The 12,010-nt window shown below is 37.3% G+C and overlaps 1 protein-coding gene across 4 annotated transcripts in view; it reads left to right on the top strand.

The window, feature by feature from the left end:
- The window catches only part of PIP4K2A (phosphatidylinositol-5-phosphate 4-kinase type 2 alpha), a 206,392-nt gene that overhangs the window by 154,164 nt on the left and 40,218 nt on the right, over positions 1–12,010 (top strand). For all 4 annotated transcript variants that reach the window (XM_084620274.1, XM_084620275.1, XM_084620276.1 and 1 more), the window contains 2 exons: positions 2,563–2,709; positions 7,653–7,691. In XM_084620274.1, coding sequence (XP_084476400.1) covers positions 2,563–2,709; positions 7,653–7,691 — 186 coding nt within the window. The remainder of the gene's footprint in view (positions 1–2,562; positions 2,710–7,652; positions 7,692–12,010) is intronic.

Here is a 12,010-nt window from a genome sequence, read left to right as displayed (position 1 = left end):
AACAGATGAACAGCCCATGAACAGTTTCTCCAGCACAGAAATTCTTCTGCAAGTGGATATTTCATTTTTAGGGTCATCATGGAAAACAATCATCCCAGTGGAGGCAGCATCTAGAAAATGTTTTTATGAGCACAACTCCCAACTTGGTAAAGCACAAATATGACATTAGCCTTTACAATATATATTGGGCACATAATGATGAACATAACATAATAATAGAAGATGCTGCTTGATGATGTGGACTTGACTTTTAAATAGGCTAAAGTTTTCTATTACCTCAATTTTAGTATTTCTAATGTTGATTTGTGGTGTTAAAATCTGGAAGATAATGCTAGGTTTGTGTGTAACAGATATATTTGTGGCTAAAATGAGTGATATGCCCAATAATAGGTGTAGCATGCTTACAAGGCTAATGACAATCCTGTAATCAACAATTTTTCCTCTATAACTCAGGACCTTTGATCAAGTGGATACAGAATTTGAGATATTAGACACTGTGCACTGATTAAATCATCTTTTGAGCCTTTATCTTCAGTCTCCTTGTAGTGTCTGGCACGTAAAGTGATTCAGTTTCTAAGACATAATTTGTTCAGCTCATAGTAAGTTTCCAGCTCTGCTGTTTCCTTATTTTTCTTCAGTTTTTGATGGATAGGATTGTTTTCAGGACCATTTGAAATTTTTCCTAAAAGTTAACTAAAATTTTAATGTAAACAGAATTTTTCTTTAGCTCATGAAAGCTTGTGCTCAAATACATTTGTTAGTCTCTAAGGTGCCACAAGTACTCTTTGTTCTTTCTTTCTTCAGTGTCTCCAAAACCTAATATCGAGTTAGTGAGAATGAGTGAGAGACATTCCCTAGATTTTAGCAGAGCACTCATGAATTGGAAAATCTGCAGAGCTCCACGAGAAAGGCACCAATCTGTTTGGCCTTATTGATTTGAAATCTGATAAGAACTTTCCTAGAAAACTGCACTTAGCATATTTCTAATAAGAAGCATATTTGACATAATTTCAAATCTAATTGTAGTCTGAATTTTAGAATTGTCAAATGGCTTAAACTGCAATGTTTTAGGCTATGTCTAAATTATCACTTATGTTGGCAAAACTTATATTGCTCAGGGATGTGAAAAAACACTCCCCTGAACGACATAAGTTTTGCCAGCATAAGTGGTAGTGTGCAGAGTGCTATGTTGATGAGAGAGCTTCTCCAACTGGTGTAGCTACCGCTGCTTATTGAGGTGGTTTTATTATGTCGACGGTAGAACTCTCTCCCGTTGGCATAAAACAGCTACATGAGCTATCTTACATTGGTAACCTGTAAGCTCGCTAGTGTAGACATGGCCATAGAAACTTGGTGTAAAATCACGTACATTTCAAAAGACCATGCTCCGACAATGATGATGATTTTGTTGCAAAAAGCAGAGGCTTTAGTGTTTGGTGAAAGTTACTCATTATTCTGTAGCTGTTTCTGCTTTTAGTAGAAGCTTTTGGTAGCACTCTGGTTCCCCATCTATAAGGGATTTATTTATTTATTTATTTATTTAGGCCCCTCTGATTGAGACTTATATGGGAATAAGATAGAGGAACATGATCAGCTCCTTTTTTGTTGTCTCATACCAGACTGGCCTAACTTTCTTCATATCTTTTTTCCTACACAATAGGGTGGAGGTATTTGAATTAATGTTTGGATTATTCTAGTTTGGATACTTGATAATATATTTTCACAATAAATTATCATTCCTTCTTAAATAACTTTTTTCTTGATGAATTCTGTATTTTTTATGCTTCCTTTAATACTGTTTCTACAATATTTCTTAATTACTAGTTGGAAGGCAGGTGATATCAGAACTGTGGTGGAGCACCCTATGTCCATAGGGTGACAGATTCTCTTCAGGGGTAATATCCCATCTGTGAAGGAACGTGGGGAGATTAAATGTTCTCTAAATAAAAAGCACATGTATTCTACATTTTTTTTTCTGCCTGCTGGAAGTGGATTGTGTAATCCTGAGGTGCCGACTTAACATGAGAACTAGCACAAAGGAATTGACAGATACTATTTGTTTTTTATATACACTGTAAGTATACACTATACTAAACAAGTATTGGGAAAATTGTACCAAAGTATCTACAGACTAAAGGCAAAATCCAGTACAAGAGAATAAAACAAAGTGGGGTAGTGTTTGAAAGGACAATTTCTCCTTTGTGTGAGATCAAATTGTGCTGATTTTGGTGTCCTTTGGACTAATAAAACACACAGTGTTGTCAACAAACACAAAGAGAGTCTACCCTATTCTGAAAAGCCAAGGAAACTGAATGTTATAAGGAATGCTGTTAATATAAAAAGGATTTTGTTTTTGACACTGGTCTGAAAGTATAATAACCTTTTGAAAGGTTTGCCAATGACAGTGGTTTTCGTGGGGATGCATTGTGTTTGGAGACTTTGGTTTTTCAATGGTTTGTGTATCCACCCAGGACACACATGCTGTATATGTATTTGTCTCTCTGGATCCGAGTTTTTTAAAAGCTTTATTAATTTCTTTTTTTTTTCTTCTGTCCTTTGCAGTATATTGTAGAGTGTCATGGGATTACGCTTCTTCCCCAGTTTTTTGGCATGTACCGGCTTACCGTTGATGGAGTTGAGATGTATATGATTGTAACAAGAAATGTGTTTAGCCATCGTTTGTCTGTTTATAGAAAATACGATTTAAAGGTAAGAAATAACTTTGGTTCTAAATAATTGTTAAAATAATTAAAATCACTAAAGTAAATGTTAACTATTCTGTTGAGTGTTTTAGACACTGGTTGTTGCAAAGCACAATCCAATCTGTTAAATGAATATTATTCATCAGTTATGTTGGTTACTTCTAAAATAAAGAAAATGTGTGGTTAGCTAAACCGGAAAACATTTTTATACAAGTAATGCTATTTAAGCTGTATCATACGTGCTTTAAGGGAAGTGGTTTAACAGAGTGTTTGCTAAATGTAACTAATTGTTAATGGCTGAACTTAAAAACCAGTGTGAAAATGTAATAATAATAATGTAGTCCTTCTGTTTCCTATACTCCCTTGATCAACTTTGTGGGGGACCACTGCTGATTTTGTATAGGGCTTTTTGTAACATTTTAAGAGATGTAATTGACTAGCACCACTTTAATACTTTTCAAATTGAAATCTCTATCACTTACATAGTTTTCACTGTGATAGTTCTTTTGATATTTAAAAGAAATTAAGGTAGAAGAGTTGGACTGAATGCTACAGTACATAATTTTTGGTGCCTGGTACCTCTACCAGATATGTTTCGCCTGTTTTCTAAAATGTTTGGCTACTATTGCTAATTCAGCCAATATTTAATATATAATACTTAAAATGAATTCCCCTAATATATTTTTCAATATCTTAAGGGATTTTTATTTTAATTCCCTTCCCAAAGTCTCCCCTTACATTTCTAAACATTATTTGTAGTAAATGTCATTCTTCCTTGAGTGCTTGCTTATGTCCATTCCATTCTAGGTGTGCGGACGCCCATGTGCGCAGTCATCAGAGATTTTTGCCTTAGTGGTATCCCTAGGGCTGGCTGTGGCACCTCCTTGAGTGCCATGCCCATGCACTGGTATATCAGGCGCCGCTGGCCGTATGCCCTCTCAGTTCCTCCTTATCGCCCGTGGTGGTTAGTCCGTGCACCTTTCCTTGCTTAGTAAGGGACAGCTGTTTTTTCCTTCTTTGGACTTGGTGCCTTAGGCCTTGTATCTAGTTGATTCTTCAGTAGTTAGTGTTAAGTACCTGTTCAGTGTTTAGTTGTTAGTAGTTAGAGTCCCAGCAGGAACTTTGCCCCTAGCGGGGCATGCCCCAGTCTCTGGGGTTCAAGCCCTGCACAGACTGTAACAGACCAGTCCCTCTTAATGACCCCCACGGCAGCTGTCTCAAGTGCTTGGGGGAGGCACATGTAAAAGACAAGGGCTGTATCTGCAAAAGCTTTCGGCCCTTCACACAGAAGGAGCGGGACATTTGACTTAGGGCCCTCCTGATGGAGTCTGCCCTCCACCCGGCCTCCAAGTCATCCCAGCATGATTTGCCAAGCACTTCAGCATTGGAGCAAAGTGCACCCCCAGCACCGAGTTCCATTCTACAGCATTCACTGTCGCCGGTACCGAAGAAGAAGGCCAAGAAGGAACCAAGAGGGTGTAGGGCCAGCAGCGCCTGATATACCAGCGCATGGGTGCAGCACTCAAGGGGGCACCATAGCCGACCCGACAGATACCGTTAAGGCAAAAATTTCCAATGACTGCACCCGTGGGTGTGCACACACCTAGAATGGAATGGACATGAGCAACACACCTCGAAGAACAGGAGTTACAAAAGGTGGGTAACTTTTTTTTCCCCACACATTTGACTACGTAAGTATGTCTGCAAGCTTATTCAAAGATTGTTACTTAGTACTGTATATTACTGAGAGAAGTGTCATATTGCATAATGCATTACACCTTACACCCAGACCTACTGCAGACAAATAGCTACCTAGAAAAGGTGGCCTTCAGATGTTTCGTCCAAGCTGATTTCTCAGAACTAACAGTTGTTGAAGACTTATCAGTGTCTAGCATTATGGTCTCTGTGGGAGAGAGTAAAACATGAGAGGAGATTACAAGGGGAGAATGGGAGTACTTCTTAATTGTGCTATGGATGCACTCGTGCTCTCTCTCTCTCTAATGGAGATGCACATTCATGCTGCCCTTTAGCCCATCTTAAGTTAACCAACCAACACATGCCATATCTTGATCAGCAGAGGTATGGGAGTTTGTACTTAACCAAAAGCGCACATGTTCTGGGAGCCCTCCGAAGATATTTTAAAGAATGAGTCAGTAATCTGTCGGCTGAATTAGAGATGGATGATTTATAAAAGATTTAGGGGAGGGTTCAATTTAGAGAAACATGCAAAAGTCCAGATGCTTAACCAATGATCTTTGATCAGTTCAAAGTAGATTTTATCATAAGATTTCCAATACTTGTTGGCTTGTCCATCTTGGAAATACCAAGAGAAATGCTCTCCTCATTTTATATTCTTGTCTTGGTCAAAACTTGGAAATACAGAGGCATTTCAAGTTTGAGGTCATTACTTATTCTATTTGAGCTGGTTTGCTCATCTGTAACTATCACCTTCCTTGTCAAACAAGTAGTTGGAATGCCTCCCTCTCTCATGACTTACCAAGTTTGTCTAATTTTAGACAAAACAATCTCAGTTATGGGTAAGGGTTAGGGTTGACATGCAGTCAACGTGCCATAATCAGCTTTGTTCCAAAGATGGGGTATTTGGTTTGTTTGTGTGCTGCTTGGTTATTTAATATTATGTATATGTATTATGGGACTGGTGTTTCTTCTTTGACTTATTGCATTTTTTAAGTGTTTGTAGGGTTACCTAGAGTGCTCCGATAGGAACCTCCTATTGTATAAATGTGTTGTTTATTTGTATTGCAGGAGCATGTGGGCACCCTAGTTTTATACAAACTCAATATACAAACACACACAACAAAAAGAAATCTAAAGAAAAATCAGTCACATTTAGCATTTCTATAAATAGCATTTGTTGCTAGTTATCTTTCCAGTTACCTCTGTATTTCTATTAATTTGTCCAGTTGAAAGAGGAGAGGCCAAAAGTGCCTTGGTGGTGATGGGAAAATTCTTGTTTCAGAGGCTAGGTTTATTCGTCAGGATGAACTTTCTCCAGACAGATTTATAGCAACATTGGACATAGTAGTAGTAGAGAGAAAATAATCATTGTTTTCTATCTTCGTTTAATGTTACAATTCCTGCAGTGTCTATGGGAGCAGAGTCCACTGTAGTAGCTGAAAGTTTTCAAGACACACCAATTTAGAATTTACACTTCTATTTTTCTGCCTGGGGTTACCAGGGACGTCTAAGATTACTATAGCTAAAAGAGCTTAGAGACAAGGGGTGGGATTTTCAAAAGTACTCAGCATTGGCCTAATTCTGCTCCTGTTGAAATTAGTGACATCTAATTCGTGACTCCCATTGACATCTGTTGGAGCAGTTAGGCCAACACTGAGTGCTTTTGAAAACTGAACCCAAAAATTTGGTGTAAAATTTTTTCCAGTTTGATTGCTTCATGCATTTGACCACATTCAGCATATAGTCAGTGTCCCCAGTTGTTTGTGAATGCCTTTTGCACAGCAAGAGGGAAAAGACAAATATTTTTTATAAGTACAAAAGTGTGATTGTAAAATCACAAAAAATGGCAAGATTAAGGGGCAAGGGCAGTATCTAAAACTACATTTAATTGATATTGTTGCAATTAGCTTGATTTCAAGTGTCCCTCTAACTTTAGCTTTTACAATTTTCCTTTTTTATTTGTTTGGTTCTTAACTGACCTTTCTTTCTGACAAGTAGCCCCTGGAAATGGGTGGGAGTGATATGACACAAAATAAAATGTGTGTAACTAATTCAAAGGGCCTTTTTTCACTATTTTGGCAGCTTATGATGTAGTATAATGAAATCCCTGCTGAGTTGCCATATAATATAGCTAATGGCCACTGTCCATACATCTGTTTTGTGCATCCAGCGCCCCAGATATCTCTCAGATAAAACATTTGGATTTAAAATGTGTGTAGAGAAAGGTAAGGCTATGAATTTTTAGGATCACTGGAGATAGTATCCTCCTTTTCAGCATTTCTCCACGCTGTATACACAATGCAACAAAAATATAGCCAGTGTACGCTTTATAGATCTTGTGGGGCTGTTTTTTGCCTGCTATAGCAACACATTCATTCTTTGTTATCCTTATCATTATTTCCAGCATTGCCTTCTGTGTGGGAGGTACATTCAAAACACTACAGAAGGACAATCCTTGATCCAAGGAGCTCACAATTCAGGGAACATCCCTTTTTTGTCACTTGCTGCTTACTCAGAATGCACAAGCATGTTTGCTCATTAGTTTGAGCAAAGACAATTTTAAAACAGCATTCAAAACCCTTTCATCATACATAGTTAAATCCCACTGGTAAAGTCCTGGTAAAACCACTGCTGATCCCATATTTTTTTGCTTTTCTTTTTAGTTTTAGAGCCCCTCTAGTTTTATATTTCATAGTACTGCTGTAGGGTGCTTTTATTGCTTTTGTTTGTACTTTCTAATATTTTAAATACTACACGGTAATTCACTTTGTACAGCATCCTGCATGTCTTAACAAAGTGTGTTTAAAATAGTATAGTTATCACATATTCTCCATCCCATGGCAACACAGCAATATAGGCATACAAAAATCTATCAGAGAAAATTAGAAATCTATTAGAAATCTATCAGAGAAAATGAGCCTCCCAGATGTTGTCCTGCTAAGATGCAGTAGGATGAGATCTGAGGAGAGAAAACACAACAGAAGGAAGAGAATGGCTGTAGAACACTCAGTGATTTAAACATACTTCCTCCCCTTCATATGTGTCCTCCTCTATCCTCTTCAAAATATTGCGGCAGGCCAAACTATCTGAACTACCAAACTACCACTTTACCACGTCTCTGCCAAATAGTCCTCAAGTTCAGGACATAGTGTTGCCAACCCATTCTGTGTCCAGTTCTTGTCCATTATCTTAAAAGTTTTAAATTTATTTCCTGTAATGTGCACATTTTTAGATCCAGTCTTTCTGTTTCAGGGCTCTACTGTGGCTAGAGAAGCCAGTGACAAAGAAAAGGTATGGTGAATTTGCATTTCTTGTCCAGTTACCTAGCTGCTAACCAATTTTAGGACGAGTATGATTGGTGCTCTTGTGCACCTAACCTTTCTTTCCCTTCTGTTGTTCTACTGCTCTTTCCTCCTCTTTTCTCAACTCTGTTTCATCTACTGAAGCCATACAAACAGTTCACTGTTCTGTGGTGAGATTATGACATCAGAGGTAAGTGAACTAACCCGCCTACTCTTCTCCACCTATCCTCCCTTTTTCCTCTCCTTTTCCCAGCTCCTTCTGTTCCTGCCATGTGAAAAGCTTATTGTTGTGACTGTGCTATCAGAAAGTTTTCTCTTGCTTCTTCCCCTGTCTTTTTTTCTTGCCACTTTTCATGCTGTAGCCTTATGGATAATCCATTTGATGGAAATGACATCCTTTCTCGTGTGACTGTAACATTAAGAGACTAAATGTGGGCACCTCAGCATTACAAGTAAAGCCTGTATTTCTGTGTTCAAGGTGGATAACTGATCCTATGACAGACTTGTATGCATATACAATTATAGCCGTTACCCACAGGACAGGTTCCCACTCATTTTTTTGTGGGTACAAGTTAGGCATCAGCTACTGAAAAAGTTTCTCTAAAAGTAAGATCTCCACCTTCTATTCTCTCTCCCCATCAGTATCTTCTCAATTCATTTGGGCACTTCAGTCTTATTGGTTTTAAAATAAACTTAATTCATATCTTTTTTAAATTACAAAACAAATGTTTGATCCACATTTTGTTAATGGTTTCACATCTATAATCAAATGCCTTGATTGAATAGAATAGAATAGATATAGGCGCAATTGCTGCAGGTATATACAGGAAACTGAATATTGTGCTATATATTATATATGACCTAGTAAATTGATTCCTAGCCATTTGAATTTCAAAATCCTGGAAAAGATTAAGAATACAATCTGCTTATTTTCTTGTTTTCATACTTAAGCTCTAAACTTCCCCTTCCCCCAGTTGTAAGGAATTCCTGAATTATATCATTGTGTGGGATCACATAGCAGCATGGGGTCAAAGACCTTGTTTTGCTTTGTCCCAGGACCCACTTAGGTATTTTGTTTAAATGGAGCATTAGTTACAGTGTCCTCTCTGGGCTTTGGAGCCCTCCTGTGTAAATCACACTGACAGCACTGATGAGTTGGAGACAGACATGATCAGCTGCTGTAGCGGTGAAAGCTACTAATGGCATGTCATGACTCAAATAGGGGCTTTTGTTTTAGACCCATGAGAAACTCCCTGCTAAGTATTATTTTTCTCTTCCTTCCAAGAGGAAATGACTGGACAGTTCAGATCCTCATGCATTTTCTTTCAGCATCATCCATCTAGCAGCTCCCAAATGTGAATTGGAATGATCATGACAGCCAATATCTACATTTATCTCTCTTCTGCAGGAGATCGCTCAAGACCACAGCTTGAACTATCTTCATTTTTCTGGTCTATTTTTATTTTTATAGCACAACCACTCGTGTTTTCAAACCTGAGTGATTAACCCTCCGCTGTTTTGGAATGGCAGCTAGTGCACATTGAAGACATCTGCTGTCAGCACTGTGATAATTTAATATAAATGCAAAAAAACACAACATCCCAGCGTGTTAAAATAACACCTGAGATAATATAAAATCAGACAATATCAAGGATATTCAGATTTCAGTGGAGTCTGAGTGCCCTCATGTTGTAGAGAGTCTTATTCCCCCATGTGATGTATACTATATCCTGTTGGTACAAATATAGTTAGTATCTGTTAGGACTCTCAAAAACACTAAGCATTGACCTCACTCTGCTCCCACTGAAGTCCATGGTAATTGATATTAATGGGCTTAATGGAATTAGACCAATGCTGAGCACTTTCAAAAATCCCGCCCATAATCCTTATTTTAATGTAGGGTGAAATCCTGGCCCCATTGAAGTTTGTCGTAAAACTCTCATTGATTTCAGTAACACTAGGATTTCACCATTGATTTCTAATAGTTTTTCCTTCTTTGATGATAACCTGAAAAATACAAATAAAAATGCTGCCCAAAAAACCTGCAGTTACCATTTGAATGGCTGAAATGGTATTTTTGGAAAACACAAAAGGAAATCTGATTTGTCGATTTGTAGATCAAAGCATGCCTCGTGTTTCAGCCAATTCAGTGGGTGTTGTGAGCAGAGAGCACCTGCAGCATCAGGGCCTGAGACCAAATATTCTGCAGCTACAACACCCTCAAAGGCAATGTGATGCACTGATAAAATGTCAGATTAGCACTTTGTGTACATTTTAAAAAATAATTGGCATGGCTCAGGCAGAATCCAATCTTCGCAGAAAGAACAGCATTTCTTAAACTTTTTTTTAAAATGGATCCAAGTTTTGCAAACTATTCTGATCAATGGGAAAATTCTGTTACCCTTTTTTCTATGAACACCAGAGTCTGCCTGAGCTGTATCAATTAAAAGGGCCAGGAGAGTATACTGCAATCTTCTATTGATCTTTACCATAGATTCTTATAGGATCCAAATCACTGTGGTATCTAAATGACAGTATCTTCTGCTTCATGCATTAACGTCCTGCAGTGTTTTAACCCAAAGTAATTTTAGTCATACTTGAAGGTTACTATTTAAAGTGCAGTCTTTTAAATCTCTGTGTTTTACACAAAATATTTGTGTTGTATCTTTAAGTAGAGTAGTAGAATCTGGATTATATGTGGGTGAACCCCACGTGTGTATGGAACCCAGCAGGATTATAAGGTTGACCTATGTGGATATTCTTGCAGGGTCAAAGCCTGGGTGTAGTATAAAGATTATATTGGCATGAGTTTGTGAAGGCTACATTACTCATGAGTGAAAAATGCAAACATTACACAACATTACTTATTTTCTGTTTTGCCACAAAATAGAAGGTATGTTAGAAAAATTGTAATAATGATGCTGAGTGGGGAAGGAAACAAATGTTTGGTGATGTCAGATGCTTCTTCAAGAGAGTTTAACTAAAAATGATACCTTTTAAAAACTAAATTTACATCCACATTTTCAAAGGTTGCATCTTCGGTGGGAGCAGAGTCTCAAACCACTCTTGAAAAATGTAGAAGTGTCTGAAAAATTATAGTTTAAAAATAAAAGTGAGCCATTTTTAGTTAGTTCTCATGGAAGCCTCTGACATCGCCAAAATGTGTCGCCCTCTCCTGTTAAGTATCTTTAAAGAAGTTGCTTAACTGATTCAACCAAAAAATAAAAGTATCTCACACCCTTATCTGGTGTGCTAACTTATTTGTCAAGTTTTATCCTGATGCTAATTAAAATCACCTTCTGCAGTAATAAAGCCCTGAAACTACATTCAGAATGAAAGACTCACAATTAATAATGTATTTTTAATCCATCCATAGGTATTGTATCTGAGGAACAGGGAAGTATTAGAGAGAGGCAAGAGTTTTTTGTGATGAAGACTTAGGACAAAGAAATCAGGCCTTGCTACAGATTTATTATGTGACCTTTAGGAAACTAAAATTTTCAAATGTTGATGACTAAAAATAGGCTCCTAAATTCACATTTGAGGCACTCAAATGAGGAGTCTGATTTTGAGAGTTGCTGAGTACTAACAGCTCCAATTGAAATAATTTCAAATGCAATTTCAATGGGAACTCTAGGTCAACATCATTCAGAACTGGGTGTGTTCAGCACCTCTGAAAATCAGGAGAGCTAGATCTTACTGGGGATTCAAAATTTTAGACATCCTACCTCAAAAATGTTGACCAAAATGGTGGTGATGCTCAATATCTTTTTCTGTACATCTTTCTTCAGCAATTACAATGCCTTAAGTAAGAGGTAATTTTATGCCAAGAACTTTAATGCACCAGGAAATTAATAAATAAGTAAGAAAAGCATATTCAATCTCTGCCTCTCTCTGATTTTCTACTATAAAATAGTCATCATGAGTCAAAAATTATTTTTTTCTGGCAGAGGGGCCAACTGGAATGACTAATTTTTGAGAATTTTATTGTTCTGCACCATTCTCAATTTTTCTTTCATTTGACTTGTCACACTTGTTTAATCTCCTGATATGTTAATGATAAGCTCTGAAGTTGTCATTTTAAATATTTTGGTGATCCAATCCCACCCCTTAGATTTCACCTTGACACACAATTCTTGTGATTTATATTAGGAGACATATTTTAACAATAACATCATTGCTTTCATGGCAACAGGTATCATAACATACATTTATAGATGTCTTGAATTTTTAAAGAACAGTACATTTCAATAGTTGTCAGATTCTGACAGCTGCTTCTTTACTTTTTTTATTCCTTAATTCGTCCTT

The sequence above is a fragment of the Lepidochelys olivacea genome (genome assembly GCF_965140295.1).
Source record: "Lepidochelys olivacea isolate rLepOli2 genome assembly, chromosome: 2".
Taxonomy (NCBI): Eukaryota; Metazoa; Chordata; order Testudines; family Cheloniidae; genus Lepidochelys; species Lepidochelys olivacea.
The sequence above is the reverse complement of the archived record's forward strand: the minus strand, read 5'-3'. Positions and strand labels throughout refer to the sequence as shown.